The sequence below is a fragment of the Sparus aurata genome, chromosome 18 (genome assembly GCF_900880675.1).
Source record: "Sparus aurata chromosome 18, fSpaAur1.1, whole genome shotgun sequence".
NCBI lineage: Eukaryota > Metazoa > Chordata > Actinopteri > Spariformes > Sparidae > Sparus > Sparus aurata.
This window is the reverse complement of record NC_044204.1, coordinates 30,318,922-30,332,319: the sequence shown is the minus strand read 5'-3', so window position 1 is coordinate 30,332,319 and position 13,398 is coordinate 30,318,922. Positions and strand designations below refer to the sequence as shown.

Below are 13,398 nucleotides of genomic sequence, written 5' to 3'. Positions count from 1 at the left end.
TAATTATGATACTGCAAAACATTTCCAAGCCTCATGAGAATCATTGTTCACTTCACTTGTGGGATGATTTCATACAAGACAGTGAAATGTGTGTTTGGGAATCAGTGATTAATGAAAGAAAATAAAAACCCCGATTGAAACAGTTATTTTAATCTGTAGCAATAAATCTAACAGACTCATACAAACAAGGGCATGTCTAATCAATCATATTGTTCCTCAGGTTGAGGCAATCCACTTCCATTCCCATCCCAACCCACACTTTTCAGCAAGGCCCCCACAGGGAGACATACAAAAAAAAAAATATATAGTGTATGTGTGTGGTGTGACACCAAGGAAGATGTGGAAGTGGGCTCTGATGTCGTTGTGCTTTTAGTATTACTTTTCTAAAGGGTTAACAAAAGCCTAAAAAGCAGTTGACGGTCAGATGAGAGCAGTTGAAATGTCACTTTTTGTGTGTTAAGTATGTACAAAAACATACAAAGACAGAGTAAACGAGAAACTTAAATGCATATAGTTGTACAACTGATTTTTTTTTTCTTAGCAGCTTGAATATATCCTATAACAAAAGAAGTGCTCCACTTTTTTTTTTTTTTTTTGGCACAAACTCTGCTTTGAACGCTATGTGTGTTCATAATCACAGCTTTATCAGACGGCTACAAGGCCTTTAAAAGTTGTAAAACTTTGCTGCAGGATCTCACACGTTTGACACAGGTATTCCCCCCCCCAAATAGTCAATTCCCCACCATGAATGCAAGTCCAATAGTCCAACATTTGACACTGACTGAAGAAAAACAAGCATCAGTTTAATTTTTTTTTAGATTTCCTTTTCTTTCCAACGTGTGGTACATTTAGAGCATTAAGTGTGTCAGCATTTGCTTGGGATACCGAGTGAACAAAAAGAAAAAAAGTCACTTGATAACAAAGAGCATATTGATTCAAACTGGACAAAAAAAAAATCTAAGTTTGAAAATAAATATTTTTCCTCTCCATTTAAAAAAAAAAAGAAAAAAAGAGCAAACGGAGCAATATCTGTGTGTCTTCTTTGTTTGTCCACCGTAGCCCAACTCTCTCAGAGGCACTGAGAAACATGGACAATATTCTCTTTTTAAATGGGCATGCAGTCCACAGGATGACAAGACCCCTGACATAAAAATCCTGTGGAGCAGTATCCATTCACTTGTCGGTCGCTGGGTTGAAGATGATAATGGTTAACGTCCACTGGAGCAAAAGATTTAGAGACCGATCCCCCCTCAGCCTGTCTGGACCATCTGCATCTCTTTCTCCTTTTTCTAAGCCACGTAGTTGTACTGGTTGGAGTTCTCCTTGTCACGCTCCATATAGTCCCTGTCAATAAGAGACTCTATCCTCTTCTTCAAGTCAGCAGGCTGAAAGAGAAGGAGTGCAGAGAGGAGGTGGAGGTCAACACGTGAGGCACTCCGGTTATTTTTAACACTCTGAGGTGTGATGAGGAAATCACAGTGAAGAGCTGATTCATGCGAGCCGTGTTACTTCCCAACGGTAACAAATGTCAGTTCAGATATTATCCTGGTACATTTGTTTCAAATCAACCTTTAATTTAACTCTGTAACAGCACTGTCAGCTAATGGAGTAGGTAACGTGTTAGTATTGACAGTGCTTCTATAAAATAAGACCCAAAACATTTCACTTAACTGAGACTGTTTACCAAAACAACAGGTAATTTAATCAAAATGATAAAAAAAGAAGAATGTCATTCGATATGAGCGTGTTGCAGATACCGATGTATTTGACGGCCAATGAGCAACAAGAAGCTGTATAGAAATGTATAAAAAGGACACAGGGTCAAAAAAATCTGAGAATCATTAAATTATTTATATTTTGCATTTGTTTTGAAGGTAATAAATGTTTTTAATTCATAAAATTAATGAATAGTTAAATCAGTTAAACAATTTTGAAATAGTTCAACCAGTTAAACACTTTAATGAATTGAGAAGGAATTTTAAGCTAGCATGGACTCCATGAGTTTTCTGCTGACTCATGTGTTCCCAGCATGACTCGACAAAGCTTCTTGTTATCTCACAGAATGCTCGTACACTTGTGGAGTCCATGCCAGCTTAAGTCATGATGTCATCAAAGCAAACGGGGAAAAATATGAATAATAAGATATTCTGAAATTCATGGACAATTTTCAAAGAGTCCACTTTTCACTCTGATATCATCATTTATAATTTATAAAATAGTCTAAGTGGATTTATAAACTTCTTATAACTTCTTCCTTCTTATAGTTTTATCCACAACAGGAAAAAATAAATGTTAAAAATAATCTGATCTTAATTTCTGTATCTGTTGGCCTTATCGAATCTTAAAATGTTTCTATAATTCATAGAGTATAAATGATAAATAAGCCCTGTGACCCTGCACAGGATAAAGCACACGCAGAAAACAGGTGGAGTGTAACACAACAACACATTTTGAGGCTGAAACAATCAATAATTTAAAATACTGAAATTGATTCCAAAAAAGTGGGGACGCTGCATAAAACATGAATAAAATAAATAGTGGTAACTTGCAAAGCCTTTCTGGAATACACCAGATATAAATATATTTAATGTTTTGCCTCATCAACTTCCTTTGATTTTTGTAAATATATCCTTATTGTGAATTTGATGACAGCAACATATTTCAAACAAGTTGGGAAAGGAGCAACAAAAGATTGGGGAAGTTGTGGAAACGGGTGATAGTATCACAAGTACGAAAGGGGGATCATCATTTCACCACTTTGAGAAACACATGATTGTATAAAAGATATTACTACATGAGCTCAGGAACACTTTGTGAAGCTCTTTTGTTTGTCTGCTTTTATTTACATTTTGCACAGCGTCCTGACTTCTGTGGAATCAGAGTTTTATGCCAATGCAACATAAAGCGATTCAGTGTTGTGATAATCACCTTGACGGGGAACTTGAGCTGGTTGTACACTTCGGACATCAAGAGATTATGGCTCAGAGTCTTCCTCATCTTCATGATTCGCACAATGGCAGCATCAATCTGATACTGACGGTCCTGAAAGACCCTTTCTGTGGTGCTGGCTTGCTCCTCCACCTGAGAGAAAAACAATCAGTCAAAATAAATCCCCAATACCTCAAAAGGTCTGGAAGTGAGGAATCTACTACAAGATAATACTTTTACCGTTTCTTTCATCTGGATCTGGTTTATTTTGATCCTAAAGAGCTTGTGTTTGAAGTCGTCATTGCAAGAAAACTTGTCTCCGTCCTCCACGTCTTTGCTTTTTGGGATTTTGGTGAGGACACGTGCTTTTCCACAAGCGAGTGACTGCAGTGTCCGGCGAAGTTCACTGTCCTCTGTGAACAAACAGACACACAGACAGCGTTTTGCATCAGTGGTACTGCATCATGACTACCTGACAATCCTGATTTCTTCTTAATCTACTTCAAGTGATCATACAGACCTATTCCTGTCGCCAGCTTGATCTCCTCCAGGGTGAACTCCTCTCCTTCGTTAAACATCAGTAGCACAAGTGTTTGGAAAAGTGACACCTGCAGCTCCTTCTTGCCCTTTTGTAAGAAAAAAATCAAAGTAAACGATTAGAATTAAGCTCCATGAATGAGCAAAACACACCTTAGGACTCTTTTGGTCATCTACCTCTTTAAATTCAGCTTTTAACACGCAATGGCCGAGCGTTGATTGCCACTGCAGCTTCCTGCCACTGTGTTTGCCCAGGTAGAAGGTCTTGAAGATCTCTTGCAGTCGCACCATCTGGACAAAGATAACAGAGTCATTACAAAGCAACACTCAACAGATTTATAGCACGGCAGGTTAGAAAAAGAACACGCTCTGAAATTTCAATATTTGCGCAGCACTAACCTCCGCAGGAAGGTGCACTTCCATCGGGACGTACGTTGGCCAGTAACCCATCGTGAGGATGTTCACTGTCAGCTCAATGTTGCCAGGAATGTTTTGGCACTGCATATACTATAAAAACACAAACAAGAAAACATTTGATATCCACCTGCCACCTCCTGCGCTAATTCATGGACTTAGGTCATCACTATAAGGGGCTGTGTGGGAGATTATATTACAAGTGCCAGTGAATTGAAGAAATACGATCCTTGAGGCCCAGTCTGAAGAATACAGATGAAAACTAAGCTTGATAAGCAAAATCCCATGGTAAGTCATAATCAGGAGGTAAAATATCATAATAAGGATGAGAAAGGTCATAGTTATGACTAAAAAAGCCAAAAAGTATCTCATAATTATGACCTACTATGCAATAATTATGACTTAGTACATTTTTTTTTCTTTTTTTTAATTTAACTGGGACACAACTGCCATAATGAGATAAAAAAATCTAAAAAATAAAGTTACTTTATGGACAGATCTGTCTCTCATTCTCCTCCTTGGCAAAAACTAAAAGTTTAAAGCTGTACTAACAGAGTAAACACTCATTATAAGGTAAACCAGGCTTCTGTCATTTCCTCTCTCCTCACAACTTACAAAGTCATTAAAAATCATAGGTAAACACTGGAATAATATAAGAATATAATACCCCCAAAACAGATATTTTTCATCTCACTTACCACAGTGACAATCAATTTATCTTCAGTTGTGACGACTTCAAGTTAGTCAAAATAAAATGAAAACTGCCTCTTAACTCATAACAACTCATTACAGCTGAACCCACTGTTGCTGTTCTTACCTGTTTGAACTGCACCATGATGTCTTTTGAAAGCTCCATGTCCTTGAACATCCCCTCCAGTTTGCTTGTGAACGCTGCTCCACATTCTGAAGAAAACAGCAACAAGGTCACGAGTCAATATGCGTTCAGGGTCAAGATTTCCTCTCTGTCATTCATTTTACACCGAGTGTGTGTTGTGTGTGAAGAAGTGACACAGTGATGGATTAAACTCACCGTGTTTCAGCTTCGACAGCATTGATTTTTCAGCATCCACAGAGGCGCTTTTTCCAACCAACAACCTCTTGGCCAGATCCTTCTTGTAAAAGGCCTCAAAAACATCTTTTCCTGCAAGGATAAGACATCAATACATGAAGAACAACCACACAGGAGAGAAAATCCTTAACCTAAACAGGTGTGATCGTAAATATTACCATAGATGAATCTAAAGATAATCATGATCTTATCCAGCATCTTCTCCAGCTCTTCATCTGTTGCCTCTTTGTTTCCGGCTCTTAGCTTCGAATCCACGTGTTTTGCTATAAAAAGTATATTTATAGAAAATGTTATTTCATGATTATGATTACATACTTTTTATGCTTATTAACAGACAGTATAACTGCAGTCATGAATGGGTAAAATGCTTACGGACCTATGAGCTCTGCTGGTTTATTTGGCCGTTTGTTGATGAACGTTTCGAAAGCCTCCTTCATGGCGTTGACAAACTTCTCATTTTTCAGGAAGCAGATGTCGATGATGTGATCTACCTTGTCTTTAAAGTCCAGCAACTCTTGCACCATTGTTTTGTCTTTTTCTGGATTGATTACGATTGTACTTCCAAAAGCCTAGACGTTGATTTTTTAAAACAATGAAAACCAGTTAGCAAGAGAATACGTAGGGCAAGTCATCGTGGATCATCTTCAGACGTCTATAACCGTTATCATACCTTTATGTACTCTATCCAGTGTTGCAGGAGGACCTGAACGCCACCTCGCACTCGACTGAAGAGCTGATAGAGAAGAGACAGATCCTGAATTCTGTTCTCATCCAGCAGGTGAGTCAACCCTGGAAGACACAACAACAGGAAGAAAGACGTCAGAACTCTGGCTGTGTGATATTTACGAGACACAGACGTTTAAGTCGATCATTATTGTTATGTACCTTTCTGCAGAGTAGCTGTGAGATGTTCACCCAGCAGCTGCTTCTCCACAGTAGCGATGAGAGGTTTTCTGAGCGGGGAAAAAAAAAACAGCTCAGGTTACAAATCAGTCTTTGAGAGCACTGAGTTACAAACTGGAGGATACAGTTTAACACTCACTGTGTGCTCTGGTCTAGATATGTGATGACTCTGTCTGCCTCCTCCTCCAAGCGTTTGTTGACATGATGTAGATATTCTGGTACCTACAAAATAAAAGGGGGGATATCAGTGATCATAAACTTGATACCATATTGTATTCTTTTAATACAAGCTACCTAAAAGATACATGGGTCAGCTTTTAATACCGCAAAGAAAATGTGCCTTAAGAGACTGTTTCTTTACAATACAGCAGAATCTGGAATAGAGTGTTTTTTTTTTTTTTACCCAGAACACAGAGCTCCTCACATTAATCAGTAAATAAAGTTAGAAAATAATTAGTTAAAATGAAGTACTTATAGACAGCGAGAGACATTAATGGGACCAGAATAAAAATAGATAAAACAAATTCTAATATTAAATACATGAAGACGATTCAAGTAAAATAAATGAAGATAAACTCAGCCACACAAACCAGTTTAAGCTCTCCAACAAAATGTGTTCAAAGTTTTTAAGGTCAGCGTTAACAATCCTATACACTCCTGTACCTCTAGCTGAACCTAATGCAACAACTGGTGCTTATTCAGCTGTATGGTCACTTAAGAGGATGTAGATTGAGGTGCTGTTTTACTCAATTACATTGTACAGGAGGGTGTTTCTGTTATGTAGCCTACCACTGCTGCTATACATAAGGATAAAAGTAATAGGACACCCGTCAAAAAAAGTTTAAACAAAAACTGCACATTGTAACCTCCCTGAAGGTCAGATTTATTGCAGGACCTTTGTATTAGACTGTATTATTTTTAGCTAGGTGCGCTTAATTAACTGGCGACTGAATGTGAAAGCCTGAAGGGGAATTTGAGTTTATGCAATGACAAGTGCCTGGGAGATACAGTGTCACTTTTCATTTCAGTCTAAAAAAATTGAGGCGCAGAATGTAACAAGGAAAACCAATTGCCAATTTATAATCTAAGCCGTTGTTACAACAGTCTTATACATGTAAATGAGCTGCCTTCTTGTAGAATGTTTCCAACTTTAATTCAAGGTGCAGTATGTAAGAATTGGCCACCTGTCGAAGCAGCATCACTCCAAACAGAGAGGAGGTATCACCACAGTAACTGCTTACTGCTGCCAGCTGTGGCTTCCATTAGCTATTTAGCTCAGTGAGCCGTGCAGTTAGTGGTCCGGACTGGGAGCTTGCAGCTGTATGCTGAGACAGGGCAGGATGGGGCTATCTGATTTCTCTGCCAACACAACACATGGCATAACTTTCCAGAAACCAAAATTCTTCCATATTGCACCTACTTACTTTAGTAATGTTTTACTTTTCTCTCGAGTCAAACAATCTGAGATGAAGATGCAGAAGATGACAGTACCTCAGCTAGCTAAAAGCTAAACTAATCTCAATACAGGCGCTCATGTTATAAAACTTTACCATCCTGATTCAAGGAGCCATTTATTTGAAAAGCTAAATCTTGATATTGTGTATAACACAGTGTTGTCATGTGAGCTTCTATATGCAAAGTTAGCTTTTACTGGTAGAGTTCATAAATTATTTTTGAAGCCACAGTTTCTTATAAATAAACACCAATTTCACTTTCACATTTACAGACACATCACACACACATTTTGACAACCTCAAACTGAGCTGAGACAATAAAGAGTGAAAAAATATCTGAATCCAATGTGTCAACACGGAACAAAGCTGATATACTTGTCAGGCTTTTACAGCTGAGACAAGAAAAAAAACTCTCACAAAACACCTTTTATTGTTGCTGTACTGCGTTCTGTTCACATGAAGCGATGGCTATGTTGGTGTTTTTGAGCATCTCTGATAGATTTTGTTTAGTTTGGACTGCTGTGTCATTCTGAGGTCCTAAAATCAGGACCTGATGTTGCAATTCATGTTTTAGATGCGTCAATATTTGCGGCAAGACATTCCAGTACAGACACCGGACGTAGACGCCGTGTAATTGTTGGCCAGCTATTCAGTGAAATAAGAAAAATACAACAACTAAATTGGCCTCGAGAATGAAGGTCACATAAATCACCTCTCTCTCTTGCATCAGCCTCTGTCCCTCAGCGGCATACAGGCGATTAGTTTCCTCCAGAAAGCGATGCTCAAAGGAGTCCTGATAAATCTGTCAACGACGGAGAGAACACAAGTTTCATTAAAGTAATTTGTCAACAGGAGACTGACAACTCATCACATCACACCCCTGAGCAGGCCACAGTCTCAGACAACACAGCTGCCAAAACCACAATTCTCATGAAGTGATGAAGAGATCCAGACATTCAAATACAGATTTATATGTGGATCATAATTCAAATATTAATGCTCAATTTACCTGCAGGTCTGAGAGCATGCTCAGCAGGCTCCTCAGCAGACTGCGGTCTATCGCCTCCCCGTTTCGCTCCCTCTCGACGAGCAGAAGGATCCCGTCGATGGTTTTACTCTGGACCTTCAGATCACTGATGATGTAGAACCTGAACAGCTCCAGACCCATGTCCCTGCAGACAAGAGCAGCTCCTTCAACACCCACTTTCAACAGAAATCAGCCTCACACCATGTGTAGAGCGTTAGACAACAGTGATCACTCACCAGATTGATGGCAGCATTGAATTTTGTAAAACGTAGGTGCGGTCCAAAAACAAAAATATACTTCTAATCATGATCTGTGAAACAATAACAAAACATCCATGGTTAGAAATAAGCACTAATGACACTTTGTTTAACCATTTCCTTGTTGGACGTAAATCAAAGAGGCACTCCTACTGTGGCTGTGAAACGGCTTTGTGATGTTGGAGGAAATAATCACGATCTTGCATTGGGTTTGAGACTTTCAACATCTTTCTATCTCAAATATCATCTCTGTTGGTCCCGGGTGACAAGCTGATAGATTGGAACTACAATCCAAAATTTCCACACAGACAGTGACCTTTTCTGTTGAAACTGACATTTGTTTTGATGTTTGATGTTCTTCTTTGTGGTGTTGACAGATGGGGAGCTCTTGCATATGCATAGGACAGTGATATTTGCAAAACTGTCTTTTAACCAGAGAATATGAGGCCAATGCAGACGCTAACTGAGCTGCATTATGACATGCAGAGGAGCCAACATGCCTGAGCCACAAAAGAGGTTAAAATTCAGAAGAAAGCCTGATTTATAGTTGGGTGCTCGATACTTTTAATGAGACTTATAACAGAAAGTTACCCAGTTATATACAAAATATGAGGGTATCCACAACTTAACAAAACACTCCAGGGGTGCATCAGTTTTCTACAGCCCAACCAATACTTGATTTTGAGGGTCAATGCCTAAATCAGGGGGTTTTCCACACAGACTTTAGCATATTTAATTTTACTTTATTTTTCATCCATCTCTGAGAATGAAGCGGTGGTGTTGTGATGTAATTCAGTGCCACGTTAGTTTTGATAAGCTAACCAACAACAAGCTTTCTCCACATGACTTGTCTGCAGTCGTAAAAACAGAATCAAGGGTGAAAACATCCTGAACGCGAGGTGTGTTTTTTGCACGACTTCATAAAACATACTGCCGTCAAAGAAATTCAACAGAGCAGACGCATACAGGGAGAGGGAAACAGAAAGAGGCGAGTGTCCCTGCATAAATCGGCTTAAACATGCATCTTTTTAAAACAAGTCTCAAATAAATCCAATAACAAATCCCCTTTCCACATTAAACTTTGATTATAAACCAGGATGCATGGAAGTGAGGTTATGTTAGCAGACTTTCATCAGACAAGACAACAACTAATTGAGGTAATAAAGTAATAAAACATACCATTTGTCTGCAGTGATCTTGCCAGCACTTGTCAATTTTCTTTAGGAAAAGCACACTGTCCAGGGCATCCGTAGGAACAATGTTAAGGCGAATAGTTGTCTTTCATTCAAGCCATTTACTGTAATATGACAACATGCATGACAAACAGAGATGAATGATAAAATAGAAACCGTAAAGGATATTCTCTGAATTGATCGATCTGTGCCTTGATGTGGTCTTCACACACGGCCCTCAGCTGTTTGTAAAGCTTGGCAGATATCTTATGGGAGCACAGGTTCTCAACAGCCTGAGGGGGCAAAAACAAAGCGTCAGAGAGGGAATCCTTTATGTATCAGAGAAGAGAAGTGATACGGGCCGACAGTGATACCTGGTAGAGCTCCTCTAGATTGTACTTGATTGAAGTGCTGTTCTGAATGGCCTCCACCGCCTCCTTCAGCTTCTGCCAGGTCTCCTGCGTGTAGTTCTCAGGCAATTTGGGCTTTTCTGCGTTCAAAACAAAACACAAACTGCTCTGAAAACACTGAACAACAAACAGTGGACCCTAACATTATGCTGTGTCACCAGTGCTATTCTAAAACAACTGTGTCTGTTTCTACTTTAAGTACAGGGATAAAGATTTTGGTTACTTTAGTAGAAAGACATGACCTAATCTTGGGTGGTATTATGCACCTTTTAATGATTGAATACTATAAACTACATTATTTTATTCTTCTGGGAGTTTTTTTCCTACCTCATGTGTTCTTATGATTTTGTTCAGTTTCTATTTATTATTATTTTTAATTGATTGCTGGTTCTTTTACATTAAATATGTTGTTTCTTGATAAGGAGATCTAGTTCTCAATAAATCTACCCAATCAGAAAAGAAAAGTGAATATGGCTGAACTCAGCATCACAATAATAACAATCTGGATATTGTCCAAAACTGCTAAATTACCTATTAAATAATCAAACTACTGTTCAAAGCGAGTTAAACTGGGCTCAGTTCAGTTATTTTTAATTATTTTTAGAAAACATAAATTTGAGGGCGACAATATCATGAGATCAAACGTAGAACAGCAACGATTCGTCGACTAGCTCTCAACTATTAAATGAATCCGCAACTATTTTTAAACAAATAACCATCTGAGTATTATTTATTGCAGCTTCTTAAATGTGATCTTCTTTATATGACTTCACAAAAATGTGACAAACCATATTCATTATTCTATCTATAGCCTTATTAGCAGAATTTATGCACCAGTTTTAGTTATGTTAAAAGAGCAAACTCTACTTTACCAACTGATCAAGTCACAATAATATTGATGCCTAAATTTCCTCCGACTGACCTAAAGCTCATCCCTATATCAGCACATCACTGTTACCAAGGCGACTAACCAAAGAAATGTGTAATTTTGTCAGGATTCATAACATTTTTTAACACATTTCTGAGATCAACGATTGGTCTTTTTGATTATCGGGGCAGATATTCAGTATTTTTTCAGATTATGGATATCAGTGTTTTCTGCATCTCTGCAGATCATTACTGAATAATCTGAATTTGCAAAGTAACCAGTAGCTAAAGTGATCAACACATGTAGTGGAGTGAAAGTATTAAGTCGCGGTAAATTGAGAGTATGTCACGATTTGTACATAAGTACAGCACTTGAGTAGATTTGTTACTTCCTATAAATGTCTACCAGTTCCAATTATCGGTCTCTTGGATTATCAATAATCGGTATGGAAAAAAGACAAATGGGTCTCCTGCTAATATTAGAGTCACTGATATAAGAACCCATAGTTCACTGTCTCAGCCCAGTTTATAATATTTAAGCTTTTAAGCAGTAATGCAGCATTTAGGAGCAAGTTCATACTATTCAAAACAATGTACTGCCCACTAAAGACACAATCCCAGCACAGCATGAGGACTTGTTAGCAGTTGAGTCTAAGTTGTCTATCGCTGTCAATGGATGCTCTGGAGCTTTAATGACATTCGTCCACCGGTGGATCTGCTACCTTTGAAGTTCTTGATGACTAGTTTCTTGGCAGCACCGGGTTTACTGTTGGAAAAGGTTCCGGAGCCTGCGGTTTTCGTCAGTCCGTTCGCATGGTGTCCCACGCCACCGGCCAGGAACACGGCTTTGCTTTTGTTATTGGAGCACGAAGCAGCAGCAGCAGCAGCCTCCTCAGCCATTTTCACATCCAGCCCAATGAAATCCACCGAGTCCTCGAACCTCAACTTCTTCTGGATGTGCAGCGGGGTGGGAGAGCAGGAGGAGGAGGAGGAGGAAGAAGAGGAGGAGGAGGAATTCAGGGTCTTGGGAGGCGAAGAGGAGATCGTGTCAGTAGTGTCTTCCCTCTCTGAGCCGTTTATTTTCCTCTTCTTCGGAGATGTGATGTTGCCGCTCTCGTTTTTGACATCAGTAGCCGCTGGTCTAGCCTCCTGGGTTGGCGGTGGTGGGGGATTAGGGGAAGATAAACCTGTTGGAAACATGAAAAAACGGGAATACTAATTCTTAACAGCCAGTCTTCTGATCCGAAACTTCACTTCCAGGCTTGCCGTGGAGGAGGTTGTGCTCAGTGTCCCCGAGAGCTGTTAGCTATCTTAACACGGAGGGGTTTCCCACAAGTCCTTTATCCGGTACAAAAAAAAAACACACAATAAATTGTAAACTACTCAGCTCCACTTGAGAATCTAGCCGTGTCTCTTTCTTGTTATTGCTGGCAGGAGAAGAAAGATGGTCGGCTATTGCTTCCTCTTTTTGCCTCGCTTGTCTAACCCGCGTTGTGTTGTTCGTCCAGTGAGGGCGGTTACGTGAAGCGGCCGTTGAAGAAAATTATTTACAGGAGAAATGTATCTATGGCGGCAGAAACGAGGCTCACATGATATTAACACGGACGCTGGTTAACACGGGAGAAATTCCGCTCATAAAAGCTAGTCGGTGACCCCACCGGAAGTACTTTGTACAAAAGTACTTTTTGCACAAGCGTGTTTTTTTTTTTTTTTTTAATGTGCCGACTATTATGTTGTAACCGCCCTGGGCACAAGATGGCGCCACGTCAACGTCATGGACACAGGGGAGGGATGACTTTACCACTCTTAACTTAGAATTCTGTCAAAGAGAAGTTAGTTATGTCAGTCTCCCTTCTTCTATGTTTTGTTTTAATTAGATAGGAGTTTGATAGCATTTTCTTTTGCTAGCTTTTTATTTATTTTTATTTACTTTGTTTGCTTTATTTAGATAAGCGTTTGATAACTTTTTATTTTGCTAGCTTTTTATTTATTTTATTTTTTAGATTTTTATTTAGATAAGAGTTTGATAGCTGTTTCTTTTGTTAGCTTTTTATTCTTTTTATTTTCATTTACTTTGCTTTATTTAGATACAAGTTTGATAGCTTTTTCTTTTGCTAGCTTTTTATTTATTTTTATTTTGTTTCTTTGGTTTATTTCGATAAGAGTTTGATAGCTTTTTATTTTGCTAGCTTTTTGTTTATTTTATTGTATAGATTTTTATTTAGATAAGAGTTTGATAGCTGTTTCTTTTGTTAGCTTTTTCATTTATTTATTTTTATTTAGTTTGTTTGCTTTATTTCGATAAGAGTTTGATAGCTTTTTATTTTGCTAGCTTTTTATTTATTTAATTTTTCAGATTT

At 38.6% G+C, this 13,398-nt stretch overlaps 1 protein-coding gene across 1 annotated transcript; it reads right to left on the bottom strand.

The window, feature by feature from the left end:
• Positions 1-129: 129 nt before the first annotated feature.
• cul4b (cullin 4B) lies at positions 130-12,738 on the bottom strand. Its single transcript, XM_030397304.1, has 20 exons — positions 11,761-12,738; positions 10,136-10,251; positions 9,951-10,054; positions 9,769-9,838; positions 8,569-8,642; positions 8,315-8,477; positions 8,018-8,107; positions 5,991-6,073; positions 5,834-5,901; positions 5,619-5,737; positions 5,325-5,517; positions 5,107-5,211; positions 4,910-5,020; positions 4,697-4,782; positions 3,865-3,972; positions 3,643-3,756; positions 3,449-3,554; positions 3,169-3,341; positions 2,929-3,081; positions 130-1,385 (listed from the first exon to the last, which is right to left on the bottom strand). The coding sequence occupies exons 1-20, from the start codon at positions 12,236-12,238 to the stop codon at positions 1,290-1,292; spliced, it is 2,610 nt and encodes an 869-aa protein (XP_030253164.1). The 5' UTR covers positions 12,239-12,738; the 3' UTR covers positions 130-1,289.
• Positions 12,739-13,398: the final 660 nt, after the last annotated feature.

Coding starts and splice junctions, on each gene's coding strand:
- cul4b (XM_030397304.1), bottom strand. CDS start 12,238: ATGTTTCCAACAGGTTTATCTTCCCCTAATCCCCCACCACCGCCAACC. Junction 8,108..8,314: donor GCATGCTCTCAGACCTGCAG/GTAAATTGAGCA, acceptor CGTCGTTGACAG/ATTTATCAGGACTCCTTTGA. Junction 6,074..8,017: donor GGCTGATGCAAGAGAGAGAG/GTGATTTATGTG, acceptor TTTATTTTGTAG/GTACCAGAATATCTACATCA.